The 21,969-nt window shown below is 28.9% G+C and overlaps 1 protein-coding gene across 5 annotated transcripts in view; it reads left to right on the top strand.

The window, feature by feature from the left end:
- by (blistery) overlaps positions 1-21,969 on the top strand; it is a 759,376-nt gene that overhangs the window by 500,475 nt on the left and 236,932 nt on the right. For all 5 annotated transcript variants that reach the window (XM_067046158.1, XM_067046159.1, XM_067046157.1 and 2 more), the window contains one exon: positions 17,781-17,825. In XM_067046158.1, the coding sequence (XP_066902259.1) occupies positions 17,781-17,825 (45 nt within the window). The remainder of the gene's footprint in view (positions 1-17,780; positions 17,826-21,969) is intronic.

The following is a 21,969-nucleotide window of genomic DNA, read 5'->3' as shown; positions in this document are numbered from 1 at the left end:
ACTAAGACAGACGCCCTGACCTCCATGAAGGTTATAGATGTCCGAATTTGAATGACAGCGGCACAATCATGAAACAAACGATATTGAAGAGGAAATTAAGGCGATTTCTTCTTTTCAAAGCTTGTATACTTCCTTCTGTTATTTATAGGTGATAAACTTACTTTGAGGTAAGAAAAACGACTTAAGGTCTTCAAGATCTTCTTCAGAAGAACGACTTTAAATTTGGTTCGAGAAGGATGAAACCACTGTGGAATTTAAGGAGCTAGACAATTTCGATTCGTGTTCCCATTAGTATGATAAAATTAAAAGATTCGCTCGGTTGTAATAGACATATAATGTTTTCAATCTAATGATGGACCAATGAACCGATTTGCATAGAACGTAAATCTCGGAAGGGTAGCATTGTAAAACGTTCACGGGAGAATTGTGCTTGGGTTCCTTTGCTATCCTATGCTAATTCCTTTTGCTATTATAGTATGAATGATTAGTTAAAATACTTAAACCTTGCTTGTATACTACACAATACAATATAATGTTCTAAGATTGGCGCATCGTTCTTTCCGAATTCCTCATTCCACTCGAAAATTGTCTTTTTCATGATTCACTTAAACAAAGAGATCTATCTCTACCTCTAACAAAAAAATAAATAGTAATAACTGTGAAAATCTTAATTCTCTCAAAGTTTATCCCTATCGCTTCGTCTCACTTATAGAAATAAAATAAAAATAAACTATTAATGAACCACTTTATAAGCCCTTCAACTAATATACACGGAATTAAATTATTTTATCCTACTCATTTGAGGTGATGGTAAAATATTATTGTTGTAATTTATTAGTAGGTCTTACTGCGATGAAGCTTCGTATAATCTTTGCCTATCTATAAGTAAGGTTCGAAGAGGCGATCATATTTCATAAAAATTAATTCATAATCACGTCCAGCTCTTGTGCAATCCCCCTTCACTGTTAGCTTTGCCAAGGCTATCGGGGACTTCAAACTCATTGCGCTTTTCACATTGATTGAGAAAACAAGACGTTGATTGATTTCCAACTAAGAATTAGACTTTTTAGGTCTGATATTGTCTGTTTTGTAAACAACATAAAAAGTATTTGATTTCATGTCCAAGTTGTTTATTGCTATTTAGAAAAAGCTTGTTACTAACACTTTGGTATTTTGTTTAATTTTTTAGAAGCATTGTTAAAATAGTTTTACGTCACTCTCCCTACACTACTCAATGTTTTGCGTTCTAATATAATACAATTGACTGTATGAATAATTGCCAGTATAAGGGATATTCATTATGTTGTGTTAAATGTAAAATGTTTACCATGTTAAATGTTTTAAGTAAAGGATTGTGAGCAGCACTATTTACAGTCCTATTAAATGGTAAATGCATAAGAGATCCTAGTGGATTTTTCGAGCAACTTGTTTTATAACCTTTCCTCCCAAACCTTTATGTTATTGTTTACTTCTAAGTTTTGATTAAAATAATTTATTACGAAATACCTAAATTAAGGAAAAGTGGAAGTTGTGTGAAAGTTTGGTTACTGAGTAGCTAATTGAGAACTATCATTACATTAATATCATTGTCATCCTTGGTTTATTAGATTTAAAAACATCCAAAACAAAATTAATACACAATCAAAACACAAACTACTAGCAAGTAACCTAACACAACAACAAACAAAATTGTGATGAGTTCAGCTGGTCTGTTGCAGGGCGTTATTTTCCATTTAGCAGACCTAGTAACAGACTCTCAGCCATTTTATATGCTATATTGTTTTAACTTGGTAAAAGAAAGAAATATCTCTCCATTTAACATAACTTTTTCCATGTTTACATAGCTTGAACATGTTAAACTAAACATCATGAATACCCCTATAATATAAAGCATAGAATGATTATACAATGGTTCCTCATTTTAATTATTTACAATATTATTAAACAATAAGCAGGTGTTCCTCGTTTCATTATATCTAATAAACATTATATTTAAAGTCTAAAAAATTGTGAAAATTGAATTAAAGGAACCAAAACGTCTTTGCTAATAATGGTCCCCCAAGTGATGTTTAGTATATTTAAGTTGGTTCATAGGACCTTTGTGTAGTTTAAAATAAAATGTATAATATTCCAATTTTGCTCAAATTAAGTTTCCTCTTTTTTCCATACTTCGTCGCGGGTTTGAATTCCAAAAGTTAAAAGGCTCGAAGGAGAAACCTTCAGGCAAGTTTCATTAAAATCGGCAGAGCCATTTCGACTCCGGTCTCTTGAAGAACATTATTTTCGGCTATTGCGCCAAAGTTACTTTGAATGGATGCCTAGTTTAGTACCCAGACACCGAAGGCCAACAAATAAATATTAAAAACACTGCCGAACAATAAAATTGGTTTATAATTGAGCAGTCCTCTTTTGTGTATACTATCGAAGTACTCAAGTCTCAATTAATTTCTTAGATAATACATAATAAAGATAATAACCAGTTTTTTTATCAAATTCCGTATATAACTTGTTTCTTTTATTCATTTTCCACACATGTCAATCTAAAGCACGTAATAGCACTTAATGCTTGAAGAATTACTCCTGGAAACCTTGATTTTTTTTCTGTATCACCGCCTATATTTGCTTTTATTTTTCCGATTTTTTTGTCAACTGGATCAAGGTCATAAGCTGAAACCCAGTTCAAAGCAGGTGGAGTCTCCGGCGTTTTCTCATATCTAATTATTTTATTTATAAATTTACATTTATATTTTATGTAGACTAAGAGCCATCAAACTTGAAATTGTATGCTCTAATTTCATCATTTAAATATAGAAATGAAGTTTTGTTATTGTATATAGTTATGTTAGTATATATCTTTTAATATATTGATCTGAATCTGATAATGAAAATGCTTCTTCATATTATCAGTACCTAACATGATTAATAAACTAAACCCTACTATAAACTATAAAATAACTGATCATATAAACTACAAAATATAGCATTATATTATCCAATAAAATTTAAATCAAAATTAAGCCGATGAAACAATAACAGAAAAAAAAATGAATACATGATTTCTTTTGCCAGTTATCGACAAAGAGCAATTTAGTTCCTTTTATGGATGAGTTAGCATTAAACTACTATCGAAGAAATCCTGTTTTTCCCGACGTCATCAAGGAATAGCATACTCATTATAAAAATAAATATAATTTAATTTTTTTTAATGTCTTCATTGAAATTTACCTGTAAATCAAATAATTATACAACACGTGAATGGGATGTGAGTTTTATTACAATTGTACGATACAGCCTTGAGAAGAATCCACACATTGGTGGAACTTAAATAACATTTCTACAGTAGAAATCTCGAGAAAATTTCCTTTTCAGACAACTAGCCAGATTACTGATAATACCTGAGTATTATAAAAGAACAAAGGATAGAAGAAGCTGGGTTTTGGTGGAAATGTCTGTTATAATTTAGGGAATATATATATATTTTATTTAATTATTATATTATATTATTTAATGATCTTATTTAAACAAAAAATATTATTCATATTTGTTACTAGTTCATATATCATTATGCTTAGTTTATTTAATTATCTACAAGGGGAGGAGCTGAACGTGAGTAGATGGTAGAGCAACAAAATACCTTCGAAAATTCCAAAAATTAAGTTCTTTATCAATTTCATTGTGACTACACTAAATGTTGGTTAATTCTACGATAGTTTTATAAAAAGTAACGTATAAAAAAAAAATATTAAACACATTGATTTTCTCTGGGTCATAACAGTGATATGCGGTGTATGTTTAGAAGGCATTGTTGATTTTCTAAACATCTCCAATACATCAAACTCGGAAATTTCCATTGGAATACAATTTTTTCTTTAAGGTGTCTGCTAGCAAATAAAATAGTAAGACGAATTAATAAAGGAATGTTTTTGCTCCGAAGATCCACCAATTCCAACAAATGCGAAATAGGAAATTAGAAAATTTCCCGCTGAAATCCGTTATTATGGTTTGAGTCACCTCAACAGACCGTGGAGTCCAAACTGCTTGCCTGTAAAAATGATGTCTCAAAAAATAAATGGCTCGGTAATGTTATTAGATTTTGGTAGGAAATTGATTTCTGCAACGATTTCGTCGGATTTTTTGGCTAATGTTAAACTTAACAGTAGAAATTTAGTTGTTTTTTTTTTGTGGACGTATTGGATTAAAAAATTATTCAGTATGATTTTGTTAATTCCAGAGTTAGATGTTTGGGAGTAGGTTAGCAAATCAAGTACATCCTAAGAGATTGACCACATGCAAGTATCAAGGCCCAGAGAAACTCAAATCTAACATTGTAGAGTTTAGGGGGCCAACATGTATAATTGCATACATATCTTTTAGTATACTTATCTATAGTGTACATACATATCTTCCTGTGTATTCTAAAATGTCGACCAGAATCTGAATCCGTTTATAGCTGTTGAATTAATTTTAAACTTCTTATTCGATGAGTGCAGTCAACTCTGTTGGTGGTTTTATAAAGGAATAAAATATATTGGTATTTTCTTTTGTCCTCATTGTTTCGTTACTTCCTCAATTAAAATAGAAGAAATGCTGAAAATATAGTTTAGAGGTCATATAAGCATATCGTTATTTATGTCATGAGACCCCACTTTCTTATATTACTATAAATAATGAAGTCAAATTAAAACCTAACACACTAATATTATTTGCCCCTCCAGGGATTAATACCATATAAATTAAATATAAAATATAAATGCATGTTGTTAAGAGCAGAAAGTGTCTCACAATTTTTAGCCCCCTTTTTCCACACATTAATTACAAGCATAAAATTACACTCGGGACACCTGCAGTATAGCACGGGCAGGTCCCGATGTAAACAGAGGTCTCAATCATGGATGAAAATTAAAGCCAGTGTCATATTATCTTCAATTAAAACAAGCCAACTAGAGAATCGAAATTAAGAAAAGATTTGCGAGAGCGCAATGATATAAAACTTGCAAACATGAAAAATAAGTTATTTGCCTATCTACTAATAGGTTATTTCCGACATGTGTGAGGGCAGCTTGTAAAAATTCGCCTACAGCGCGACGACCCGAAGTTGTGGTAGTCCCTGATTTCCTATTTCTGCTTAGATACTTAATTCTCTGTATACTATCATAGCTTTTACTTCGGAATCATGTATAATGCTGTGTTTTGCATACGTTCATATTGCATTCAATAATATTTCCACTTCACTCGATTCCATATTAAATCCAAATATAGTTAGATGAAAGGCGCAACTCCTTCAGAGCTAACTTTTCCGCGCCTAAATAGTTGACTAATGTTGACATCGTCAACTTTCACTATACCCTTCCACACCCGCAATGAGGCTGCTCAACCGGTCGAGAACAATAGAATGACCCATGATTCATTCAAATATCTAATTTTATTCAATTACATGTTTCTCCCCGTTGTTGATCTGGAATTATTTAAATTCAACTGTGTGTAAGTGTTGTATTTTCCACTCGTATTAATTGGTCATTCTATTTTGTTTCATTTTAGTCTCTCTACTATATAAAAAAGTTTTTAGTGATCTCCGTGTAATATTTTATTTTACTCTTTTAGAGCAAACAGTTAGGAAAACTTCGAACTAGACGGCGAGTTGAAAACTTAAAGCCGGGACAGTTGAAAAAGAAAAGTAAGAACAATATATTTATATTTATTACACTATATTGAAAAAAATAATACAATCTGAACTACAGGATACATGTAAATCACAGTTATACAATTGGGCCAACGAGCAGTACAAATAAATAAACATTTTATTCTACAGTGTATAATTTGTAAAATAGGGGTTGAACCGCTGCTAGGCAGAAAGGGGCTGTTCACTCCTCTAGGTTCTGTTATAAATAATTGATCATAATTTATAATTTAACTGAATTTTCTTCTTTTATTCGATAATTTTAAGAACTCAAGATAAATATAGGACACTCAAAAAAAGTAGGTGAAAACGTGGAATTGTTTTAAATTAAATTAGAGAGTGCTATGAAAAAACAATTTGACAACGTGAAACTATAGACAATTTTTTTGATTTGGTTACTTTCTTATAAATATTTATGTAATATCTCCATTAAACATGTGAAAAAAAGGTCTATCATTTTAATAATAAATAAAAAATAATTAATGAATTATTATAACATATTATTATCGATGTATTCACCAATCATCACTTGGTTTGCGTACACATTTAGCTGTAATTACTACTGAATGCAATCAGTACCGATCGGCTATGCATTGCAATTAAACCATGCTTAGGGGAGTGAGAGGAATCACTGAATTCTAAAATATACCAGCAAATTTTTATGTTTTACCTTTCAAATTTCATAGGATCCAAAGCCATATATTTTATTATTTGTTATAAAATAGTGTAATAAAATAATTAATTCAAGTAACATACCACTATATGCTATAATATTGTTGTTTTTTTCTAATATTTCATGTATAAAATACTAATATATATATTAGTTTATCTGAAATATCACATAATTTATTTTTTTTTTTAACTATAGAACTGAATTTAAGAAAATGATATTTAAATTTATAGTTATACACATTAGAAATATAAAAAAATAGTAACAAAGAAACCTGTATACATCAAACAGAATTTTATCAACGGTTAAAAAAAAATATTAAAATGATTGTTTAATATTTAAGCATTAACGAAGATATAAAAACAAACAAAACTGAATTAAAATAAAGGAGTTCGGTAGCGATAATAACATTGCAGTAATACAAATTACTGAAACAAAAGAATTTAATCTAATTATTTCTTGTATTTTATTATAAACAAAATTCACTGAGAGGGAAATTTTGTTAAATATTTTTGTTAGCAGTGAATTTTTGACGTTTTAGTTCAGCGCCGAAAGGTGGAGGAGAAAAAATGAAGCATTTGACATGGCAAACCAAGCTCACACACAGAAAAAAAAACTGTCAACTTTTAGCCTTTGTGACCATAAATAAAAACGGACACCTTTTTTTTATTTTGTTTGCTTTAATCTGCCTGTTGACTTTCAATTTATTTTTTCTTTTATCGAACAGCTTCACCCCGCTTGGGCTGAGGTTGATTCTTCTGCAGGTGTTCAAATTCAGATTATAGTTTAACTTTATTTAATTATCTTAATAGTCATTATTTTATTACTTAAACCGTTTTCATTAAATTTAAGACTAAATTCTTTAAAATTATATTCCATGAATCATCTAATGACCGAGTTGCTATATAATGAAAATCAAGTTCGCATTCTTTTTTTTGTATTAAAATTATATCCTGGTATATCATTTTCAGTATAGGCAATTGTTTTGAAATAATACATAGTATAAATAAAACATGCGGTATAGAGAGTTGAAAATTAAAGGAATCTTTTTTATAACATAGATAAATATTTTGTTCAAATTTAATTTTCCATCCTATACCTAAATGACGCAACAGTCTGTTTATTTTTTGACATGAATTATTTATTTATTATATTTGTTTATTATGTTTTGGTTTAGCATATTTCGTATTTCCACAAGAATTTTAGAAAATATTAGTTATCAGACATTTGTTTTCTCTCATAACGAATAGTGTATTAAATATCCACTTTGTTGATGATATATATGGTGCTATCACAGCTGGACATTATAGTAATTAATTTTATGTCAGACGACGGATAACAATTAATAAAATTACCTGTGAATGCATTATCCATTATTAAAATAAACCTCAAGCAATTCGTTATTTTATTTATTTTTTTTTTGTTCGTTATTTATTATTTAATATCCCTTTCGAATATTTAGTTAAATAATATAGGTAGATACATTCATTTAAAATGTGTTTGTAACATCCCATTATTTAATAAATTAATAAATTAGGATGGATTATTATACATACAAGGAAAACAAAAATGAGAGTCTTCGTTAAAGTCCTAAAAAATCGTCACAATGTTTTTACTTATTTTTATTTAAATATGCCTGAAATAATTTTAAAAAATGACGAACAATCTAAAAATTATTATTTTTTTCAAACAATTGTTATCTATTGAATTCTTTCTTATTGAAATTATTATTTAAGATAAAAAAAAGTGGATAAATTTAAATTACTTGTCATTTTCAGAAAACGGATGGAGCTGTTATTTTTATTCGACGTACAGAATAACAGTTAACATCTTCCCGTCCCCCTTTACACGCCACTATCCCTGATGAAGACCTGAAACTCAGGTCGAAACGTCGGCATAAAATAAATAAATATTGTTTTGTTTATTTATGTTGTTCTTTGCTGACCGCACCCCCCGACAAACTTCTTCAAGCATTAATCTACGGTCAACTATCTACATCTCATTAAGAATAACAGATAATTTTATCCGAAATCTATTTTCTATTATTTACCATAAGTGTTACCTAATTCTGGTGTTCAAGGATATGTCATTCAAAATTAATTTCGGGTTTCTTAACGAAGCCCGGTTATTATTGGCTATTTAGACCAAATTGCCTCTTGAAATACCACCCAGATTCCGAACGTACTGTGCCCAACTATAAATAACTCTTTGCAGTCTCAGAAATTAATACCACATCTTAATAGTTCCTAAGCATTAATTAAGCTAGACGGGTATAGAAAACTCGCTCTATGTAATTACCTGTCTCATCAGATCTCACGTGTTGATTGATCCGCTAGTGGATTTGCTTGAGATTAACCTTGTGGAGAAAACCCTTATCGAAAATGGCAAACCATAGCGATTATGGAAACGGTATATTTTTCGAATTATCTAGACATAACCTTTATATCAAATGAAGATAGTACCATATAACCATACTCTATAACATTTGTATTTCAAATTATTCTCCTCTTTTGTTCCTCCATTTTTGATGAATTTTTCCATAGTTCGCTTGCGCTGACTACATTGCTCAAGACTCGTGATTCGGCTCATGAATATTTTTACAGTTTATTCTTGTTACTGACTCAGCACTCCAAGCCCTCTCCATGATTCAGCAAGCTGCGGACGATCAGCTGATAGTATACCTACCTCAAAGTAGATTAATTGACTTTCTTCAGAAGACGAACTGAGAATTAATTATTATTGTTAAAAAAATAAGATTACTTCCATTTATTAACAACCGGCTTTCATGCGTCAATTTGTCCCCTATTTTCTTCATTCCTTGATTATTCTACTAATTTATTTCATTGGCCATTCATTTTTTATATCTTATTAGTGTATCTATTTTTACTGAAATAGTAAATTAACGAGAAATGTTGAATGAATAACACTCTTCCTTGTTTCATATATATTTTATATCATTATAATGAAAAGAACGTATCGGGGTTGTCACCCCATCTTCGGGTCTCTAGACCCAATTCTCAAATAACATTACAGTAATTAACATTGCATGCATTATTTACAATATATCACATTATTTATTGCAATTATTTATAAACAAATTACCTGATTTGCATCTATATCTTATACAATATGTTTCTCCTTATTAGTCTAATCTTGCTAATTCCAACATATTATTGTCACATTCTAAAATTTCTTTAATAATTACAGTTACATTTTATAAATAAGGAGGTATAATTCCCTTCTTGAAACGTTATCTTTAACAATGATAACAAATCGATCAAAACCAAACCAACATTCTCTTACCTCTTTCACTTAAAAGATGACTAATTTAATAACATTTATAAACATATTTTTTATTAAAAACAAATTATTTTATATATTAACAATTCATTAACTTATTCTCAATTCTATAACTATTATACAACCATACCTTGTTAATTTATTTACAATATTTATATAGTGTGTACATAAAAGTAAATGTGTGTAAAATTTTCTTTCACGCTTTACGTTTTACATATCAAAAAATAAATTTGGGTTTCCAGTGTTTTCTGTCTAACTGAATGCAGTAAAATTTGTGTTCGGATATAATTGATTGGACTTATTCGATTTTTATGGACTTCGTAGGGATCGTTTAGGTACTACCTGGTTGTTCCCATATCGATTTCATCGTAACCTGTCTGTTACATTCGCCCACCCTCTCGTAAACTCCCTATTCTATATTTCAGTTGTCCAACCAGACCCAAAAGTGCCCCCTATTTTTAGTGTCGGGTGCATCACAGTTTAAACAACGATTAGTTAGTTAAATCTTGGATAAACTCAATAATTATCCGTAGGAACAGAAAAGTTAACCTTCAAATCTGGAGGTAATCTTTACCGGCAAATGATAGCAAGTTAAACTGAGATTTTGGGCAAATCAACGTTTAGGTAGGTAACTTCATTAGGAACATTCCATAGTTTCAGTTGGATCTGTTATCTAGTGAAGGTGTATTGTATAGTTCCGTCTCTTTCAAAATTCAATAAAATGGATTTGATCGAGATAGATGATTTGACAGAGGACGAAGAATTAGTTGCTCAAGCAATAATAAAAACAAAGTATTCTGTCATCGACTAATTCATTCATTTACATTGGTCGAATGAAGAATCTTACATCTAACTCTAAAATTTCCAATAGAATGGAGGTTTTTTGGATTTATTTATTTTTTTACGGATTCTGAATAAATTTTCAACAAAATTTATGTCAGAGACTTTTTGACCAAACCAGTCCATAAGTTATTTGCGTTACCCGGAAAATTCAATAACTGCTATGACTACAATCTTTCAGTTTCAGAATGCAATTTCTCGAAAGAATCCCTTGTCAAAATTCCATTGTCATAGCAACCAATTTAGTCTCCTTAAATTGTCAGATTATTTTAAGAAATTTAATTCTAAAATGATTTTGGTATTTGATATATGTATATGAATCATTGTGACGTAAATACAGAATGGCGATTTACGAATAGAAGTTGCATTTGTTCGAACATGCAGATATTTCTAGTAAATAGGCCAAAGTTAATTTGAGAAAAGATATTTGGAGAGTAGTTTTATATTTTTGACATATATTATATGAGACATAGTTTATATATATATTCATTGATTCAGTTTAATGTTGTGCAAATGTTTGATGCTCATATTCCCCTTTTAATGCTTTACGGAGACACATCACTATGATATTCAACGGGCGATATAATCAATAATTATATGCACACTATAATTTTTATTTATATTATTATGGAGTTGAGCTTCGGGGCTCCACTAAACCTCTCGTATCCCATCCCATTCATACCCAAAATCATTCATAAAATCATCAATCCTCCTTACTTTGTCACAAATAAAATCATACATAAAGACCTTACTGTTCCCTATGTAACCGATCTAGCCCGAACCAGATATCACTAATTCCATTATAAACTCCCTAGCCACTCAAACCGCCTAGTATATAACTTTACATCTTCTTTCTGACAATCCTCCGAGGCACCTGAAAAGAAGATGGCCACGAGACCTACTAATGTAAAATGTCATTAGGGTGCTACCAATGAGTTTTTCTACAAGCCTGTAACACTCCATTTTATGTAATATACAGTTGTATATTTCAATAAAGATATTTTTAAAAAAATATATATTATTAAATTTATATAGGTTACAAACATTATTTGACGCTTTAAATAGTATAGGAATAATGGTTAAACAATTGTGGTTAAACAAAGTTCTGTTAACTAGAATTTCTCAGTATTTCGTGACGTTTCTTCTTTTGTTTTTCTTTGCACTCCCGCTGATTTATAGCATCTGTGTTGAAACTACGTTTTATAAAATTAAAATGAAGAGGTTTATTTGCATTTAGATCCGTATATTCCGGGAGTTATAGTAGAAATGTACTATCAATCTGATCTTTAATTGTAAAGATAAATCGTTTTGATCCTATAATGATATACTACTGGTAAGTTTTTATGCCAATAAATATGATTAGACTAATTGTACCATAAGGTCATGTTCAAGACCCGTTCTTGGATTTGATTCTATAATTACTGTTATTTCAGTACAAGCTAAAGCGTAATGTATTTTTACCAACAAAGATATACAAAATGATGATGTCAGTATCCATGCTTAACCTCCTGGTATTTCCTCCAACCGTATGAAGGTGTCACGATCCGGAACTTCGCCTGGCATAATAGATAATTTATTTCATATAAGTCCATAGTGTGGAAAACCCTTCTCACTTTCATATATTCCTATCATCTACGTTTCGGGGTTCCCTCCCATCTTCGGGATATTACATCTTATTAGTGGTTACATAGTCCTATTTAAACCAGTAAAATACTTTGTCATAATTTACTTTATTAATAATGTATACATTCTTTTTTTTTTTCATTTTCACCATCACACATTATAAACATTATGTAAATAATATCATATACAGCCGGAATTGAGTTTTTCAGTCTCCATATGATTGATATTACCAATATATTGCACGGTAATATTTTTGAATATCTCATATACTACTACTAAAATATACAAAATTTTTAAAATTTGAGATGAAAATATAGTACTATAATCATTGCATATAAGTTTTAAAAAAACAAACAAATACAAAGTGAAAAGTAATGCAAGAGGGAGAGGAAAGGTTTAAGACTGTAATATTGTTAAATATTTTCTCCACTCAATTAAATATATATTAAAATTGTATAAGTGATATATTAGGGGGGGGGGACAAAAATTATTACACGATGTTTGATTATTTAAAGTAATAGGTTTATTAATTGTAACTTATTTATGTATAACAATAAATAATTTATAATAACAGGACATATTATATAATAGTAAATAAAAATTAATAAAATATCAGGTGTTATTTTGGATTCCACGTATCTTAAAACGTAAAATATATAAATTAATATCTTCTACTGGAAGAGTTTATTAGAAACTAATTCGAAAATGATGAGTGAATAATAATCTTTCTTGTTTAAATTACATTAGTTATTACAATAACAACAACGTTTTGGGGTTATCCCCCAACTTCAGGTTACTAGAAACAAATTCTCAAAATTAACACGGGCTTAAAACATGAAGCCTATATCACATTATTTATTAAACTTTTTACAAATTATTTACCTGACTATTATCTCTTTGTAATATATAAGTTACTCCTTATTAGTCTCATCAAGCTAATATTAACGTATTATTGTCAATAAGTAAACTTGCTATAATTATCAAATATTACATTTTATAAAATAAGGAGAGTTCCCTTCCTGGAGGATACCTTTAACTATGATAATAACTAGATAGAACTATAACAACTTTCTCCTACCTCTAGTACTACAAAGATGAACAATCTAACAACATTTAAAAATTTATTATATTAAAAAACAAATTTTATATAATAACAATTCAACAAAATATTAAATAAATCTAAATTCTATCATTATTGTACATCCTTAAATTGTTAATTTATTTACAATATCTATGTAATGTGTGCATGAAGTCTTGGTGTCTGTTTTAAAATTTATTGCTTTGTCTATGTTTTTAGTTATGTATGCTGCTTCTATTATTTTTCTATTTTTACTATGATTCACTGTGTTTCTGGATTATTAAAATCAAATTCATGTATGATCTGGGATGCTACATATTATACAGAGATGTTGATACAGTTTGTAAAAAGTTTAATAAATAATGTGATACAGGGTTAATGTTGTAAGCAAGTGTTATTTTTGAGAATTTGTTACAACCTGAAGATGGGAGATAACCCTGAAACGTTGTTGTCATTGTAATAACTAATATAATTTTAACAAGGAAATTTATTATTCATTCATCATTTTCGAATTAGTAAAATATATATTACTATATAAACCTTAAAATTGGAGGGGGCGTTAATTAATTTTTCGTGGTCAATTAGTTCGACAAATATTCATTATTGAAAATAATGAACCAAAATTAAATGCAATGTTTGATAGCTAACCTAATTTTTTTTCGGTAATATTTTTAGAAAGTAGCAACAAACAATAAGGTCATTTTTCTATCTTTCTGAATGACCGAAATATGGGCTCAAATAAGTTGGGCCTTCTCTTTCGATCTATAATCGCGTACGCTGAACAGAGATTTTTTTTTCGGATTCTAAATATCTTGAAACGGAAAACCTCAAAATTTTAGGGGTTATTAATGTTTTTTCTGCCCCGATTACGAAGGTTCATTACAGAAAATAGTAGGCCTAAAAGAAATATTTGATAAATGAACTAAGTAATTCTCAAAACAATACCTAATTAGACTTTACATTATTTATATGATATATTATGATATATGATAATTATATGATATAACGCATATAATTAATATGCGAGACGCTATTCCTCTTTGTCAGCGTTTATCAATAATAATGCGTTGTCTGTGTTATCTTGACATAAATGAATTATTGTTGAGCTATAATGCCTCCAGACCTTGCGATATTTAACATAATGTACAATAAAATCAAACTATTCTTGATTGACACAGTATATTGTGCAATCTTTCAATTGTCATCATTTTGTTGAAAATATTGAGCCTCTAAAGGTCGTATTACCGACCAAACTAATTGTTCTTCTATACCTTTTGGATTTTCATTAAAAATACATAACAGCATACAGAATTTCATTTACGTCTTCATTATGTTTGGTGTACTTTTCATCTGAAATATACCGGATATAAGATTAAATCAGTACTATTGTTTTGTTGGGATTACATCAACCCGAAGTAGACGCCGTGAAGAAGTAGTGATCACCCGACTCAGAATAGGACATACCCGACTGACACACATCCATCTCATAACAGGAGAGGCACCTCCAAAATGTTCAAAATGTAATAGCAATCTGACCGTCAAACACATTTTTGAAGAATGTCGTCACTACACATCAACTTTGAACCAGTTAGGGTTACCAACAAATGTCCCAATGGCGTTAAGAAACGACGAATCTGTAATTGTAAAAATCATTAAATTCATCCATCAGACTAACTTAATAACCAGCCTTTAATTATTATAATTATCGATTTAACCTGCCTTAATTTTAAAATTAGAACAGTGAGTTATCTGTTTTTCACCATCCTTTCCAATATCGTAACGATTATTAAACAAATTATAATTGCCACAAATTTAATTATAATTGGTGCGGATCAGTACACCATACCAAAGCTATGACTAAAACAACTAGGCCTTACCAAAGCCAACAACCAACGGGCGTTGATGACCAGGCTGTTAAACGCCCTTTCAAAACTAACAAACAAACAAACAAACAGTACTATTGTTTCATATTCTCATTGTAATTTTTTTTTTTAAAAAAGGAGGAATGGGGAGTTAACAGTCACAATTTATCTAGAGTTAATACTCGGGAATGAAGGACATCTTCTCATCATTATTTTCGATTAATTATTTTTATAATTTTCAGTGGAGGAAAATAATTATGTTTATTTAGTATAGTTACTGACAAAATTTTAAAAATGTTTTTTAATCAACAAATATTAGTCCTAACAAAATATATTTACGACTTAGGAATTTTCTTGTCGCATATATCCGCTTTCGTTTAAACCCTTACCTTATCACACCCCTACGTTCTTCTCAGGTATCACGGATTGAATTTTTTACCCCTCAGACAGAAATGGAGGACTATTACAAGACTATTAGTAGGCATACTAATAGTTCATTTTTCATTATTTATAATTTATATTTATTTACTTAACTTACTGTCTTTAATTTTTCTTTTTTGAATTAAATTTTCATACAGTTAAAAAATAAAAGTATTTAAAAAATGAAATTCTAACCACCTCACTGTACCATGCAAAAGGTCTTTCTCTCTTATAATGTACTATATATTATATAATGTTAAACCGTATATAGTAATTATTATAACCAAACCCTAACAGTTATTGACATATTCGAACTGAATTTAATGTAATTGTAGAAAGATGGTTCGTGTGGCAGCCTAAAAATGTACTTAAAATAGCAGAAAAACTATTAGTTTCAAAGTCCTAAGTTTCGTTCCATGTTAGAGGGTTTGACCACCTCTCGGGCCTATAAGTATTACATACTATATTATCTAAGTATTATCTACCAATAATCTTCCAATTAATTTAATATATATTGGAGTTCTATCAATGATTAGATTCTCCACATATTTGTACCATGTCATTATATCACCTACTGCAAATTAACTTGTATATATTTTTATACAGCTGTAAATAACAATAATTTAATTAAATTACTATAATTATAAATTTAATATATAACATCAAAAGAAAAATTATTAGTCAATAGGCCTCTTCTTATTATTAAATTAAATTATTAGTCAACAAAGAATAACTCCTACAAATACTAAATATACTAATATTTATAATACGATATACAAAATATCTCGTAATTTTTTACTAAATTCTTGACTTTTGGAAGCTCTCCGTTCCTCTGCTTTCTTCCTTAACATTGCGCTTTACTGATCGTAGGCTAGATATTTATTGCTGTGAATTTATTCAGAACGCATAAAAATTAACTATTAACAGGTATAACCTGAGTTTTACGACCCGCCCCTCTACTTGAACTAGTGATGTAGGTCATACAGTGGGGGCGGTAGAGGGCCAACTGCTGATGGCTGCTGCAATATTCAGCCCCCAGCCGCTCTCCTGGGATTGGTCGATGAAATTCGTAAACCTATTCCGTAGATAGCCTTCTAAAGGATAAATAAATTCATATTCTTCATTTCTTTCACTAGATTCATTTTGTTTTCCTTTTATTAGTAATTTTTATTTATTTATTCATAGATTCGTTATCGCTTATTTGATCTAACCCCTTTGGCAGAAAGAAGATGCTGTCGACTACCAGTATCTCAAGAAAAAAAAAATTTGATTCAATATTCTAAATTAAAAGGATTGAGATAATTGGTTTTATTGTGGAACATTGTAACTTATTTCAATGAAGGGAACTAATTACAATGTTAAGGAATTAATTCGCTTCATATTTATAGTAAATATAAATAATAGCAAAATAAGTAAATAGAATATATAATCGTAGCGAATTATTACAGAGTTTATTATTTGAACTATTTATTTAATCATAATATTAAATATCATATAATAAAATATCTGGTTTGTTATTAGATTTAAGGTTTATTGATACATAAAACCACATGTTTTTTTTTTAGTTTTTTTTATTTTTATAATCGAATAAAAATATTGAAAATAATAAACTAAAACTAAGGTCAATGCACTGTATATTTGCTATTTTAATTTTTTTTTTTTGTAATATTTTAAAACCTATAATTTTTCCTATATATTTATAAATGGCTGAGATATGACTTTGAAAAACTTCTAATCGATCAATATTTTAAACATTATTGTCGAATACCTGTAACATTGGTGTGAAATATAAAATTAAAAAAAAAATTCCTTTATGCATTCTCCTGGAGGCTTGATTTTCCCTTAAACACGTCACTGAGCTTATGGTCGAGACAACTAGTTGAATGAAGAATATGACCATTGATTAAACCACAGTAAAGTTGTTCACAAAAGATATCGATAAATTAAAAAAAAAAATCTTATTTTTCTTAAGTCTAATAATATTCGTAAAAAAACAAAATATTCTGGAAAAAAATACTTCTAGCTTTTCCAGAAAACTAGGTATAACTTGCTTAGTTACAGAATGAATTTTTTTCCTCATGAACTAGTTATCAACTTTTGAAAACGATTTACCTGTCGTCTACAACATTTACCTAGTTTTAATATTTTCTTCACCTAATTAAATAGAAACTTACAGTACATAACGATATTGTGCAATATTTTTTAATATTTATAAAATAATTTAATCTAGCTACATTATTTCTTAATAATGAAACCAAATTTATTTTTCATTTTTAAAGCAAAATTTATAATACTTTTTTTTTATTTCAGATTAGTCCACCAGCAGTAAGGAGAGCGGGGGAGGAACCGAGTTATGTAAGTACGATTTTAAAAATATTTTATTCATTCATTTGTTCGAGTTCCATTTTACTGTTTTTTACCCCTTAATTCGATAATAAACTGTTATACATCGTTAATAATATTCAAAGCTCCATTATATGTGGGTAAATTTATTCTTGTGTGCCCTACAAAGCAGAACATCTGAATTGATTATGGTTTTCCTGGTTACTGGGATGTTACATATTGTGTTAGCCTATGTACCCACCGTCGTGATATATTATATCAAATAATAATACCATAATTATTATACATAATATGTATTTATATATAAATACACACGCAAATAAATATACAACGTAGAATCACTAAAAACATTTTGATAAAAACGGGAGTGTGTGTGTATACTTATTTTTATCAGAATATATTTAGTAATGTTTGTAGTGATTCTACGTTCAAAAAAATCGGGTCATATTCAAGCTTTTCATCCAATCCTATGAGAGCTGAGAAAACAAATTGAATTTTTTTTTATTTTATTGCGTTTTCTTGAGCAGATTAAAGGAAAATGTAAACGAAAAATATATTGTCGTTTTTACCTCAAATAAATTTTAAATAACAAACCCTATAGATTTTTCTACACCGAAAATATATTTTCTGCATATTTTGATTCAAAACGCAGAAAAACATTTATATTGAAAATACCTTTTAAAACACACAAAAAAAAAAAACTTCTTTTTCTGTTGATATCAGAAATGAAATATGACGAAACGTTTTGTAATCAATACACGTCAGATCTATTTTCATCACTTTAAAAAAACTCTATATTGAATGTATCAGAAAAATCTATAAATAAAATCTTTTTGACTAAAAATTTTGCCTAGTCTTTTTTAAAGTTTAAAGTTTATTAAAACTTTATTAAAAAATCTTTCATTCAATTTGATTATCACAAAAAAACGAATGGGAAAAAATTAATCAATATGTTCTTCTTTGGAGGATAAAATAATACCATGTGTTGAGGTAATCGATGGCAAATATGCATCTACATTTTGAAAAGTGTCTTCATTAAAAGTATCAATGACATTGATGTTTTTGTATAGAAAATCAGATGATATTAAATATGCCTCCATTTTTTAAGAAAAGTCCATACAAACTGTTTTACTACTACGTAACGTGGGTGTATTTTATTAGGACAAACAAATGTTTATAAAAAATATAAGATAGTAAAAAAAATGACAGCTGTATGAAAAAAATATTACATATAATAGATTTTTTTAAAAAAATAATTTAAATAGATTCTATGATTATTTTGTTAGCAATTAATGAAAAAATCAAAGTATTGATGACGACGTATCAATCAATTAATGTAACCAAACTTTTTTTTTTTTAAATTATTTTAACGAGTCATGAAATTAACTAAATTTATGGCTTTTCATTTCCTAAAAATTTATAAATTGCCATCATAAAGTGGAACATGGAATTTTCATTTGCACTAAAAGGGGAGGGTGTCTCTTATTTTTAAACGTCACCCTGTTTGGTGGCCCCATCACTGAGAGGAGTGAAAGAGGTAGGCCATTTTTTGGCTTTTCTCTTCCCTAGCATTTATTTCCTTGTTTTTCTTTATGACTTTTTCTTACGATCATTTTCTACCAATGGTCTTACATTGACCTTTTTCTGAAAATGTTCAAGTGCTTTATAACATTGTAGTAGTAAATTAAAAACAATTAAGAATTTTTTGTTTATGTGTCATGATATAACAGTAATAATGATATAATAGTAATATAGATAGCAATATAGACACAACTCTATTGGTAATCATTCCTTGATTTCTTAGAAATAGAGATATTTCGATACATATTTATGCTACCTAGGTATATTAAGTGACATTTTAAGCATTTTCAAACCATGTATATTGTATATATTTCCCTTATAACTACATATTTTAATCCATAATTCCCTTATTATTTTGTTCATAAATATTATTTTAAATCATAATAAAATATTTAGCTGATAGAAATGTATATATACATATAGCATTTATAATTCAGTTATTACATTTTAAGAGATCAATCGTAGAATTGTCAAAAAAAAACACTTTATATTGTAATCTCCACTAACGCCTGTTGAACATATTCGATACTTGGGACTTATCTTCACAAGAGACTTACTTGGAATCCATATACAAGATTGAAACGACAAGAAACTCCTCGTAGATTTGGATTGCTACAACACCTTCTTGATAAACGCCCAGAACTTCCCATTTACTACAAAAAAGTATCGTACACTATGATAATCAGACCAATTTGGACATATGGAATTGAGCTCTGGGACTCTACCAAACCATCAAATTCCTCCCGCATCCAATCCTTACAATCCAAAATCCTACGTAAAATCCTTGATATTCCTTATTACGTTACAAATAAACTCATCCACAAAGACTTTAACATCCCATTCGTTGCAGACTTGGCCCAAAACAGATATGCGTCTTTTCATTCCAAACTCCTAAACCATTAGTTCTTAATCTCTCATCTTCATCGTTCTGATCTCCTGGTAGACAATTTATTTAATATTAAGTTGAATTTAATAACTAAATACTCATATAATTCCTTCCCCATCCTAACTCAATCATTCTTAATCTCTCATCCTTAACAACCCTTGATAATCCTCCAAGGCGTCTGAAAAGAAGATGGCCACGGGACCTTCTAATTTAAATTAATGCTTGAAGTACTTCCAATGGGTGGTTTCTTCACAAGATTTTCAAGTGTAAATGAAGAATTTCCACAGATTTACTTATTGTATTTATTATTTCGTACAGTTGTAAATTACATTAAATAAATTTAAAAAAAACAAACTATTATATTCTAATTTTCATATGTATTTTAAATATTATGTCTGCTTCAAGCAGTCAACTTACCTATCCTAAATATTATTTTATTGCAAATTTCTGTACTGCTCTGTACCCTATCCAATGTTTTATCCTTTAACTTAAGGGTTTACCCCAAAATGTAAATATTATTGAATCGGCATCACATTCCACAGTTATTCGTAATTAATTGTTTATTTTATTAATTTTATCACATTATGTGGGCCGATTTCTGTAGTATCCATTTTTAATGTACTTCATTTTAATATGTATAGTGTTATAAATAGATTCAACAGTTTCTGTATGATTACTACAGTATTGAAAAAAACAACAATGACTTTTATCTAAATTGTGTCTCGCTAGTTACATCTTGATTATTTTTCTTTGGGGTTTCCGTTCATTTTGGGCTGATTATCCTTGATTTTAAGTTTTTCGATATCACATCTATAAGTTATTTAGTTGAGCAATTTAAACTTTTCGTTTTTTAAATGACATTTTGTTCGTTGTAGTGTTCTGTTTGTCGTTCATGTTTGCTATATGTTTATCTAATTTGTTATTTTTATATTCACTGCATTTCAATTTATTATGAATGTATTTTTTTCAGTTTACACATGATTATATTAAAAAAAACTTAAATATATATTTGAAAAAATTTCTGCTACAATAATATGCTTCAAATGTTTCTCAGATTTATTTGTTTGAAGTATAATATTTTCTTCAACTCATAGCTTCGATTTATTGCTTTTAATGCTTATTATCCAATTCATTATAGTCTATTAAAGTTATTATTTTATGTAATAAAAGTAAATTATCTGGATCCAATTAATCTCAATTAAAAAAGCTGACTGAACATTATTATTAGGATAAATTTTAAAATATTAAAGTAGGACTAAACTACTCAGTTGAGTTACAGCCTTATATCCGAAATCCCTTAAAGCTAGTAGGATGAGAGATAGGAGCTGGAGGACGAGCCTGGGATCCAAGTCGTTTACTCTAGATTGTCCTCGGGATAAAAAGCTTATCCAACTCTTTCCCTTCCTACAGCATAAATATGTAAGGAAACTAGAACTTAGATATATTTCTCAGATGAATCACTGTCACGAATGAAGTAGGGAACTGATTTTTTGTTTTACCACCTTTAAGAAAACAAAACTATTGTTAAAATACTAATTTTATCAATTTCCCAGTTCCATGTTTCTTATCGCACCTTTTCAAATTTAATTCATTATTTAGGTTATGATAATAAATGAAAAAAAGTTTTAGAAAAATGAAAATCCACTTTAAAAAGGTACAGAAAAACAGCTAATAAGAAATATATATATA

This window comes from Halyomorpha halys, unplaced genomic scaffold (genome assembly GCF_000696795.3).
Source record: "Halyomorpha halys isolate HHAL.00 unplaced genomic scaffold, Hhal_1.1 Scaffold215.1, whole genome shotgun sequence".
Classification (NCBI taxonomy): Eukaryota; Metazoa; Arthropoda; class Insecta; order Hemiptera; family Pentatomidae; genus Halyomorpha; species Halyomorpha halys.
The sequence above is the reverse complement of the archived record's forward strand: the minus strand, read 5'-3'. Positions and strand labels throughout refer to the sequence as shown.